Source organism: Manis javanica, chromosome 10, assembly GCF_040802235.1.
Source record: "Manis javanica isolate MJ-LG chromosome 10, MJ_LKY, whole genome shotgun sequence".
In the NCBI taxonomy this organism is placed as follows: Eukaryota; Metazoa; Chordata; class Mammalia; order Pholidota; family Manidae; genus Manis; species Manis javanica.
In genome coordinates, this window is record NC_133165.1 from 41,734,157 (window position 1) to 41,746,864 (window position 12,708).

Consider the following 12,708-nt stretch of genomic DNA (forward strand, 5'->3'; position numbering starts at 1 on the left):
GTATTAAGATTAGCATGCATGGGGGGGAGGGAGAAAGGGGAGGGTGGGCTGCACAACACAGAGAGGACAAGTAGTGACTCTACAACATTTTGCTAAGCTGATGGACAGTAACCGTAATGTGGTTGTTAGGGGGGACCTGATATAGGGGAGAGCATAGTAAACATAGTATTCTTCAGGTAAGTGTAGATTAAAAATTTAAAAAAAAAAAAAAGAAAGAAAGAAAGAAAAGGGGGATTACTCCTTAACAGGATAAAACTATTGGTAAATCAAAGATCAACGCATGCTTTAAATATCCTTAATGTTGATCACTTAAAGGGTGTCAGATGATCAGCTATGGAGGTACTCTTTTCTGATAATATTCCTTTCTCTTAATTAAAAAAAAAAAAAAAAAGCAGTTACTGTGTGCTGACCTCCAATGAGTTCTGCACAGTGGTATAGAGGGCATGTCAAAGTGTGGGCAAAGGGTCTGTTTGTTTCTACGCAGAAGATCAAGGCCTAGCTTGGATACCCAGAAAATGAACTAAGATACGATATGAGGAGGAGCTTCCGGCATCAGCACTCTCTGGAGGACTCGTGCCGGGGGATGATCATCAAAAAGCCTCCACAGGGATCCGGACGATGCTGCGGTTGTGGCTGCATCCAGCCCACCATCTCCTGGACTTGCCATAAGAAGGAGGAGGGAGATGTCTAGGCTGGCATGTGCATACAGTGAGACAACGAATTTGACTGGATCTGTACTGTTGGAACTCAACCAGGAGTTGGGAGGGGTGCAAGTTGTAGCACCCCAAAATCTCATGACTATAGACTATCTATGGTTAAAAGAACATATGGGATGTGAACAGATCCCAGAAATGGGCTGCTTTAATTTGTCTGATGGTTCAAGTACAGTTGGAAAATATCCATCATATCATAGATAAATTTTCACAAATGCCTAGGGTGCCTAAATGGTTTTCTTGGCTTCACTGGAGATGGCTGGTAATTATAGATTTGCTTTGTTTATGTCACCGTATTCCTATTATGTCAATATGTGTGTGCAAATTAGTTAGTAGTTTAAAACCTATACATACTTAAGGTACTATACAAGAAGATATGTCAAAGAAATAATCAATCCTCCCAAGTTTCCTTCATATGCTACATCTATAGCTTTTCTTCTTCCTTCCTAATTACAAACTTTAAATAGAATTCGTGCCTCATATCGAATTTACCGAGTATCATAATTCCTCCAGGTGGTAAAGATACCTCGAGACAAGTGCTGGGCATAGAAGCCACAGGGCATAAATCTGCAAAGAAGTAAAAAGCTAACCTTTGCAAACAATATGGCTTCTCTCTCACTTACCAACTTTACATTTCCCTGTATGGCCCCGGAAGATGACTGGTTAGCCAGAGACGGGTAAGATTCCTCAAGGGAGGAACAACCTAAGACAGGCACAGTCGCAGGGGGGCCATCAGGTGAGAATTTGGGGATCAACAGAGGTGAGGCTCAGAACCTCACCCCCCCTGCTTTGAGAGAAATCTTCTGCATCCGTGGATGTCTTGCTGCCCTTGTCTAGCCTGGATTAATACTTAGTCCATAGGCACACACCTGATCATCTGATCATCTACATTTGCCTTCTTACAGCACTAAACTATGTTTTCTACCTTTATCTTGCATCTACCTACCACTTCAGCATTTTATTAAAAATAAAAATAATAATAATAATAGGAGAAATGTGGGATCAACATATAAATCAAGTACAAAAATCAAATGAATATTCATATTTCACCTGATGGTTTATAGGTCATATTGCATGATCAAAACCGAAAGTTTCTGTGATGACTGCCCTTGTACTGTTCACCATGTAAGAATTTATTCACTCTGTAAGAATTCGTTCACCATGTAAGAACTTGTTCGTTATGCTTCAGAAGATTGGAGACTGACGAGAATTAGGCTTGAGATGGATTAATGATTGTACATTGAGCATTGACCCCCCTATACTGAATTTTATTGTTGTTAACAACCATTTGATCAATAAATATGAGAGATGCCCTCTCAAAAAAAAAAAAAAAAAAAACAAAAAAAAAAAAAAAAAAAAAAAACAAAAAAAAAAAAACAAAAAAAAACCCTAAAGACTCCACTCCAAAACTACTAGACCTGATATCGGAACACAGCAAAGTTGCAGGATACAAAATTAACACACAGAATTCTGTGGCTTTCCTATACACTAACAATGAACTAATAGAAAGAGAAATCAGGAAAACAATTCCATTCACAATTGCATCAAAAAGAATAAAATACCTAGGATTAAACCTAACCATGGAAGTGAAAGACCTATACCCTGAAAACTACAAGACACTCTTAAGAGAAATTAAAGAGGACACGAACAAATGGAAAATCATCCCATGCTCCTGGCTAAGAAGAATTAATATAATCAAAATGGCCATCCTGCCCAAAGCAATACATAGATTCGATGCAATCCCTATTAAATTACCAACAACATTCTTCAACGAACAGGAACAAATAGTTTAAAAATTCACATGGAAACACCAAAGACCCCGAATAGCCAAAGCAATCCTGAGAAGGAAGAATACAGTGGCGGGGATCTCACTCCCCAACTTCAAGCTCTACTACAAAGCCACGGTAATCAAGACAGTTTGGTAATGGCACAAGAACAGACCCACAGACCAGTGGAACAGATTAGAGACTCCAGACATTAACCCAAACATATATGGTCAATTAATATATGATAAAGGAGCCATGGACATACAATGGGGAAATGACAGTCTCTTCAACAGATGGTGCTGGCAAAACTGGACAGCTATATGTAAGAGAATGAAACTGGATCACTTTCTAACCCATACACAAAAGAAAATTCAAAATGGATCAAAGACCTAAATGTAAGTCATGAAACCATAAAACTCCTAGAGAAAAACATAGGCAAAAATCTCTTGGACATAAACATGAGTGACTTAATCATGAACATATCTCCCGGGGCAAGGAAAAATGAACAAGTGGGACTATATCAAGCTGAAAATCTTCTATACAGCAAAGGACACCATCAATAAAACAAAAAGATACCCTACAGTATGGGAGAATATATTCATAAATGACAGATCCGATAAAGGGTTGACATCCAAAATATATAAAGAGCTCACGCACCTCAACAAACAAAAAGCAAATAATCCAATTAAAAAATGGGCAGAGGAGCTGAACAGACAGTTCTCCAAAGAAGAAATTCAGATGGCCAACAGACACATGAAAAGATGCTCCACATCACTAGTCATCAGAGAAATGCAAATTAAAACCACAATGAGGTATCAACTCACACCAGTAAGGATCGCCACCATCCAAAAGACAAACAACAACACATGTTGGCAAGGCTGTGGAGAAAGGGGAACCCTCCTACACTGCTGGTGGGAATGTAAATTAGTTCAACCGTTATGGAAAGCAGTATGGAGGTTCCTCAAAAAGCCCAAAACAGACACACCATTTGACCCAGGAATTCCACTTCTAGGAATTTACCCTAAGAATGCAGCAGCCCAGATTGAAAAAGACAGATGTACCCCTGTTTATTGCAGCACTATTTACAATAGCCAAAATATGGAAGCAACCTAAATGTCCATCAGTAGATGAATGGATAAAGAAGATGTGGTACATATACACAATGGAATATTACCCAGCCATAAGAAAAAAACAGATCCTACCATTCGCAACAACATGGATGGAGCTAGAGGGTATTATGCCCAGTGAAATAAGCCAGGCAGAGAGAGACAAGTACCAAATGATTTCACTCATATGTGGAGTATAAGAATAAAGAAAAACTGAAGGAACAAAACAGCAGCAGAATCACAGAACCCAAGAATGGACAAATGGTTACCAAAGGAAAGGGACTGGGGAGGATGGGTGGGAAGGGAGGGTGATGGGCAGGGAAAAAGAAAGGGGTTATTACTATTAGCATATATAATTAGCATGTAGAGGGGTGCATGGGGAGGGCTGTGCAACACAGTGAAGACAAATAGTGATTCTACAGCCTCTTACTACACTGATGTACAGTGACTGTAATGGTGTGTGGGGGGGGACCTAGTGAAGGGGGTAGCCTAGTAAACATAATATTCTTTATGTAATTGTAGATTAATGATAACAAAAAAAAGATATATGTATAGGTCTGTGGACATGTAAATAAATAAGCAATTAAGAGGAAAAAAATGAACAGAAATGGAAATGAGAATGGAATCAAAAATCAAAACAACACAAAATAAGGCAATAATGGAGAAATTAAGGAACAAAAATGGATTCATATATGTAAACCTAACAGCAAAATGACAAAATACAAATAATTAGACTTCAAAGGATCAAAACTTTAGCATGTCAAAGGACACAATCAAGTGAAAAAAAAGTCTATATGGGGGGAAATATTTGCACATTATGTATCTGCTTACTAAGACAGACAACCCAATTAAAAAATGGGCAAAGGACTTGAATAGACATTTCTCAAAGAGGATATACAAAGGGCAATAAACATAAAAAGATGCTCGATTAGTCATTAGAGGTAAATGCAAATCAAAACACGAAGATGCCACTTCATACTGAATAGGATGGCAATAAATAAATAAATAATAAATAGATAAATAAATAAGTGTTGGCAAGGATGTGGAGAAATTGAAACCCTCATACATTACTGGCGGAAATGTAAAATGTACTGCAGCTGTGCAAAACAGTCTGGTGGTACCTCAAAGAGTTAAACATAGAATTACCATATGGCCCAGCAATTCCATTCTCATATATACCCAAAAGAATTGAAAAGTTACTCAAACAAATACTTGTACATGAATGACAGAAGAGCACTACTCACAGTAACCAAAGGTGGAAATAATCAAAATGCTCATCAACAGATAGATAAATGTACCACCAAAATGCTATATATCCATATATTGGATTATTCAGTCATAAAAAGGAATGAAGTACTGATACATGCTACAGCATGGATGAACCTCCAAAGCAGCCAGACACAATATGTCACATATTATATGATTCCATTTGTATAAAATATTCATCATAAGTAAACCCATAGAGACAGAAAGCAGATAGGAGGATGCAGGGCTGGAGGAAAGGAAGTGACAAGTGACTGCTTAGTGAGTAAGGTGCTTTCTTCTGAGGTGATGCAAAGGTACTGGAATTTGGCAGAGGTACTTAGTGGTTGCACAAAATTGTAAGTGTACTAGACACCACTGGATTTATATGTATACACATATAAAATGGTTAATTTTATGTTATGTGAATTTTACTTTAATTTTTTTTTAACTGTAAAAAATATTAAGAATCAATTGAAGAGCAGATAAGCAAATGTAAGCAAAAGACTGACTAGAAAGAAGAGAAAAAATGAAACAGCAGCTGAAAGATATGTAACAAAAGAAATAAGTATTTATTTGCTTTCTCTGTTTGTTTAAACACAAGTGATTCCAGAGCATGTTTATATATTTGTAAATATATAGCAGAGAGGGAGAGATTACAATGCAGGGAAAAGAGATACGATAAATGAAGGAACAGATTCCTTGATTCCAGAGCATGCACAGAGTAGTTTTGGCAAGACCCAGATACTTGGTTTTCTAGGGCAAAAAAGACGGTGAAGATGTGTAGATGGGGAACTGTAAGAGAATTCTCCTCAGATGACTTCATATGAGAACTGGGGGAAAGAGGGAGGGAGAGAGTATTAAGCAGTCATCTTGGAGAATGAGAAAGGGAACTTACAAGAGAAAGTTGGAGACTGTCAGGCAGTCTAAGTAGACACTTGATCCTGTAGTCACAAATCTCTGGTCAGACAGCGAGTAGCAGGCAACAGAAGGCAGACAGTAGGTTTCAACTTGGCTTGGGGTTAGCCAGTTGAGTTAGAAAACGGAGTGGAAGGCAGGGCAATTGACAATGTTGATAAAAGAATGGGTATAAAACCTCAACTGGGTAAGGACAGAAGTGAAATAAGCAGTTTTCACTATCCAATGAAAAAGGCATGGTATCAAAGAAATTTTAAACTGAGGAGCACCAGAAAGAGGTCAGAATTTCAGGTCATAGGAACATGAAATTTCAGAGGTGACAATGAAAGTAAGAGGCCAAGGTCAATGAAGAAAATGGTTGCTGGAGGTGTCAGGGCCAGAAGCAGGACAGGGTGGTGGAAAAATCAACATGATGATTTGGTCACAAAGAGTAATGACAGGAATAAGCGTGGAGAGAAAAACAGTGAGTCAGAATATAGCGTTGTTCCTGAGTGAAACAGTGAGTCAGAATATAGAGTTGTTCCTGAGTGATACAAGTGACCAAGTAACCAAAAGACAGCAGCTGTGAAGACAGCTAAAGATACATAGCCTGATGACATGAGCTTCAATGGATCTGGGTTATCTGAAGAAGGAAGAGGAATGTTTAGAATGGGAGGAATGAAGAAATTTTATTTATCAGGATGACCTGCCTACCTTCTAACTTGAGTGATTAATAGAGTCATTAAATGAAAGAGGTCAGGAGGAATACGTGCTTTAGAGATAAAAAGACAGAAGCTCAGCCTAGGGCATATTTAACTTCTCCAGGCCTGTGTTTCCTAACCTGCAAACTGCAGTAAAAATTAACTCTAGCAATGTAACGATTAAAGAAGAGATATAGGAAAGTATCCAGCACAAAAGGGCTTAACTCCAAAGGCCACACTCTCTCTCAAACACCACCACATGAGTTTCAGATCTTCCTTCTAACCAGAAGCCAATGAAATCATTTCTCGGGGTAGCAGTAGGGTTCGGCATCTCCAAACATAGGACGAAGGCAGTGAGACATGGACACAAAGGCTACATACCTTCCGGTCCCTCTGATGTGATCCCTCTAGGGTGTGAGACCCTGGCTCCATTTCCTCTGAGCCATGCTGATTAGATTTGCATTTGCCCTTCTTACAGTGGCCACTACAGGATTTTTTCTCTCCTTCCCGAAGCACCTGTAGCCAGGAGATAAACTTGGTCTTCCAAAATCCAAAGTCAGCTTCAATGCTACCATGTTTGCTCTTAATCACATCACTGTCACCCTCCCCTCGAGTCATTACGCGATGAGCACCGAGCATCCAAAGCCACTTATCAACATTTCTGCCAACCTGTAAGAAAAAGACAGATGAACTAAAAACACAATCCTCTAAATCAGAGGTTTGCAGACTGCTCTGCAAAAGTTCAAAGTTCCTCTGGGGCCCCCATCACCAGCTGCTAACAGGAAGAGGCAACTGCTTAGCCAAAAGGGCTGCATTCAGGCCCTCCAGCCCAAGCAGCAGGCTCACAGGGCTGCAGCTGATACAGTCTGATCAGATTCAGCAAAAGATTTTTTTTTAAATAGACAAATCCTTTTATTAACTAAGGGTTAATATCAAAAAAATAATAGAAAACTATTATTCTAAATCACAGGCAGAATAAAATAACTCATGAACAAAATACATTTGTTCCGAAATGTAACAAAGCCTATGGGGCCAAAGCCTATCTACTATCAAAGTGCAAATAGAACCCATTTGACAAGACTGAGGATTTCAGAAGCTCAAAAATTTACTTTATTATAATATAAAATGATTAAGCTGAGGTACAGGGGTTATCAAGAAGCACAGTTAAGAGTTCAAAAACTTAATAGGCTTCCTGAGTGACAGACATTAAACAAGATGTTTATATATCTGAACTTTATCTTTTTTTTTTTGTCTAATTCCTTTGGAAATACACATCACGATATAATAATCAAATGAAATCAAGTTTAAGGAAAGATCTCCACTTTCACTTTTACTCACATTCTACCAAAGACAGGTTAGCCAGCTGGGCCCAAATCTGCAGAGAGGTACACATAAAAAAGTTCTAATTTTTAGAACCACAAGAAACTGAGAGGCTCCATTTTTTTTTTTTTTAAGCATAGAGAATAGAATGAATGCAAAAGAAAAGGAGCCAAGTAAACTTCATTTAGAAAAAGATCTAGGAAAACAAAACCAAACAATTTTTTATTACATAAAGGGAAGTGAATGTTTTTCTTGTTTTCCTTTAAAAATTAATGATTAAAAGATAATCAGTTCAACTGTATAAAGAGTTAGCTTGAACTGTAAATGTTGCTCAGCAACAGAACAGGCAACTGAGAAACTGCAAAGATCCAGTGATCTTCCACCCACCAGGTCCTGCCTGGGGACAGGAGGCTGGACTCAATGGCTATGACCACAAGCTACTAGGACACTAAACAACAGGAGGCATATTAATTTATTCAGTAAAAAGTTACTGAGAGAGAGGATTAAAGATGGCGGCGTGAGAGGAGAGACAGAGGCTTCCTCCTAAAACTGGATACGATTAGAAAATACAGTTGGCGCAACTAATCCTGAGAGCAACAGGAAAGAGGACGGCATCCGACTACACACACCAGGAGAAAAGAGCAGACCTCACCGAACGGGGTAACGTACCAGAGCTTGGGGGACCTGAGCCCCTACCCCACCCCAGCTCACCGGCAGGGGGAAGAGAAACGGAGCAGGGGGGCAGTAGAAGGCTTGGGACTGCCAAATACCTAGCTCCAGATATCTACGCTGGAAGCACAAACCTACATTTCATGGTGCTTCCATGAGACTAGCATGACTATCAGTTTGGAAACTTAATACAGGAAGAGTTCCTGGAGAAACTGGGATTCTGGCTGCTTGTGGAAAGCAGGGATCCATAAGTGGCTGCTCTGGGACAAAACTTATACCTGTGTGCCCGGCCCACTGGCTCAGGCAGTGGAGACAGGCACAGCAGCCGAGAGGCGGGGAACAGCTCTTTTCTGCCCCCAGGCACCAGTACCGCTCCTCTGCGACCCCCGACATTGCTTCAGGGGCTGAGCAGCTCCAGAGACTACAGCTTCGGGACACCAGAGGGCACCACATACAAACATGAAACGCCAAAGGAACCTTGTCCAGAGTAAAATTATTAATACAACTCCCAAGAAAGATTTAAATGATATGGACCTCATGACTCTTCCTGAAAGGGAGTTCAAAATAAAAATCATCAACATTCTAATGGAGGTATGGAAAGGCATCCAAGAACTCAGGAATGAATTCAGGTTGGAGATCCAATCATTGAAGAGCACAATGGAGGGTATTAAAAGCAGGTTGGATACAGTGGAGGAGACAATAAATGAAATAGAAACTAGAGAAGAGGAATACAAAGAAGCTGAGGCACAGAGAGAAAAAAGGATCTCTAAGAATTAAAAAATACTGAGAGAACTGTGTGACCAATTCAAGCAGAACAATATTCGCATTATAGGGATACCAGAAAGAAGAAAGAGAGAAAGGGATGGAAAGTGTCTTTGAGGAGGTAGTTGCTGAAAACTTCCCCAATCTGGGGAAGGACATAGTCTCTCAGGCCATAGAGATCCACAGATCTCCAAACACAAGGCACCTAAGGAAGACAACACCAAGACACACAGTAATTAAATTGGGAAAGATCAAGGATAAGGAAACACTGCTAAAAGCAGCCAGAGAGGGAAATAAGATCACATACAAAGGAAAGCCCATCAGGCTAACATCAGACTTCTCAGCAGAAACCTTACAGGCCAGAAGGGAGTGACATGATGTATTTAATGCCATGAAGCAGAAAGGCCTGGAACCAAGATAACTTTATCCGGCAAGATTATCATTTAAATTTGAAGGAGGGATTAAAGATTTTCCAGATAAGCAAAAGCTGAGAGAATTTACCTCCCACAAACCATCTCTACAGTCTATTTTGGAGGGACTGCTATAGATGAAAATGTTCCTAAGGTTTAATACCTGCCACCAGGTAATAAAACTACAGTAAAGAAAGTAGAACAGCTACTTACTAAGCAAGTGCAAAATTAAATTAACTATACCCAAAGTGCAATCAAGGGATAGACAAAGAATACAGAATATGATGCCTAATATATAAAGAATGAAGGAGAAAGAAAAAGGAAGAGAAATAGAAAAGAATCTTTAGATTGTATTTGTAACAGCATACTAAGTGAGTTAAGTTAGACTCTTAGATAGAAAGGAAAGTAACCTGGAACCTTTGGTAACTACGAATCTAAAGCCTGAAATGATACCTATCGATAATCACCCTAAATGTAAATGGACTGAATGCACCAATCAAAAGACATAGTCACTGAATGGATTAAAAAACAAGACCCATCTATATGCTGCTTACAGGAGACTCACCTCAAACCCAAAGACATGCACAGACTAAAAGTCAAGGGATGGAAAAAGATATTTCATGCAAAAAATAGGGAGAAAAAAGCAGGTGTTGAAGTACTAGTATCAGACAAAATAGACTTCAAAACAAAGAAAGTAACAAGAGATAAAGAAGGACATTACATAATGATAAAGGACTCAGTCCAACAAGAGGATATAACCACTATAAATATATATGCACCCAACACAGGAGCACTAGCATATGTGAAACAAATACTAACAGAACTAAAGGAGGAAATAGAATGCAATGCATTCACTTTTGGAGACTTCAACACACCATTCACTCCAAACGACAGATCTACCAGACAGAAAGTAAGTAAGGACACAGAGGCACTGAACAACACAATAGAGCAGATGGACCTAATAGACATCTATAGAACTCTACATCCAAAAGCAACAGGATACACATTCTTTTCAAGTGCACATGGAACATTCTCCAGAATAGACCACTTACTAGGCCGCAAAAAGAGCCTCAGTAAATACCAAAAGACTGAAATCCAACCAACCAATTTTTCAGACCACAAAGGTATAAAACTAGAAATAAATTGTACAAAGAAAGCAAAAAGGCTCACAAACACATGGAGGCTTAACAACACACTCCTAAATAATCAATGGATCAACAACCAAATTAAAATGGAGATCCAGCAATATATGGAAATAAATGACAACAACACAAAGCCCCAACTTCTGTGGGATACAGCAAAAGCAGTCTTAAGAGTAAAGTATATAGCAATCCAGGCATATTTGAAGGAAGAACAAACCCAAATGCATAGTCTAACATCACAATTATAAAAATTGGAAAAGAACAAATGAGGCCTAAAGTCAGCAGAAGGAGGGACATAATAAAGATCAGAGAAAAAATAGATAAAATTGAGTAGAATAAAACAATAGGAAAAAAATCAATGAAACCAAGAGCTGTTTCTTCGAGAAAATAAACAAAATAGATAAGCCTCTAGCCAGACTTATTAAGAGAAAAAGAGAATCAACACACATCAACAGAATCAGAAATGAGAAAGGAAACATCACGATGGACCCAAAAGAAATACAAAGAATTATTAGAGACTACTATGAAAACCTATATGCTAACAAACTGGAAAACCTAGAAGAAATGGACAACTTTCTAGAAAAATACAACCTTCCAAGACTGACCAAGGAGGAAGCACAAAATCTAAACAAACCAATTACCAGCAAAGAAATTGAAGTGGTAATCAAAAAACTATCCAAGAACAAAACCCGCAGTCCAGATGGATTTACCTCTGAATTTTATCAGACATACAGAGAAGATATAATTCCAATTCTCCTTAAAGTTTTCCAAAAAATAGAAGAGGAGGGAAAAGCACCAAACTCATTCTATGAAGCCAACACCAAACAAACCAGACCAAAACCAGACAAAGACCCCACCAAAAAAGAAAACTATAGACCAATATCCCTGATGAACATAGATACAAAAATAGTCAACAAAATATTAACAAACCAAATTCCAAAATACATCAAAAGGATCATACATCATGAACAAGTGGGATTCATCCCAGGGATGCAGGGATGATACAACATTCAAAAATCCATCAACATCATCCACCACATAAACAAAAAGGACAAAAACAACATGATCATCTCCATAGATGCTCAAAAAGCATTCGACAAAATTCAACATCCATTCATGATAAAAACTCTCAACAAAGTGGGTAGAGAGGGCAGTTACCTCAACACAATGAAGGCCATATATTACAAACCCACAGCCAACATCACACTGAACAGTGAGAAGCTGAAAGCTTTTCCTCTGAGATTGGGAACAAGACAGGGATGCCCACTCTCACCACTGTTATTCAACATGGTACTGGAGGTCCTAGCCATGGCAATTAGACAAAACAAAGAAATACAAGGAATCCAGATTGGTAAAGAAGAAGTCAAACTGTCACTACTTGCAGATGACATGATATTGTACATAAAAAACCCTAAAGACTCCACTCCAAAACTACTAGAACTGATATCGGAACACAGCAAAGTTGCAGGATACAAAATTAACACACAGAAATCTGTGGCTTTCCTATACACTAACAATGAACTAATAGAAAGAGAAATCAGGAAAACAATTCCATTCACAATTGCATCAAAAAGAATAAAATACTTAGGAATAAACCTTACCAAGGAGGTGAAAGACATATACCCTGAAAACTACAAGACACTCTTAAGAGAAATTAAAGAGGACACAAACAAATGGAAACTTATCCCTTGCTCTTCGCTAGGAAGAATTAACATCGTCAAAATGGCCATCCTGCCCGAAGCAATATACAGATTTGATGCAATCCCTATCAAATTACCAACAACATTCTTCAACAAACTAGAACAAATAGTTCAAAAATTCATATGGAAACACCAAAGACCCCGAATAGCCAAAGCAATCCTGAGAAAGAAGGATAAACTGGCGGGGATCTCACTCCCCAACTTCAAGCTCTACTACAAAGCCATAGTAATCAGACAATTTGGTACTGGCACAAGAACAGAGCCACAGACTACTGGAACA

The 12,708-nt window shown here is 38.7% G+C and overlaps 1 protein-coding gene across 9 annotated transcripts in view; it reads right to left on the minus strand.

Annotated features, from left to right (window-relative positions):
* The window catches only part of LOC108394392 (S-adenosyl-L-methionine-dependent tRNA 4-demethylwyosine synthase TYW1), a 343,841-nt gene that overhangs the window by 320,717 nt on the left and 10,416 nt on the right, over nucleotides 1-12,708 (minus strand). For 7 of the 9 annotated variants that reach the window (XM_037002495.2, XM_037002494.2, XM_073215220.1 and 4 more), the window contains exon 6: nucleotides 6,807-7,094. The exons of the other annotated variants lie outside the window; for them this stretch is intronic. In XM_037002495.2, coding sequence (XP_036858390.1) covers nucleotides 6,807-7,094 — 288 coding nt within the window. The remainder of the gene's footprint in view (nucleotides 1-6,806; nucleotides 7,095-12,708) is intronic. 9 annotated transcript variants of the gene reach the window in all.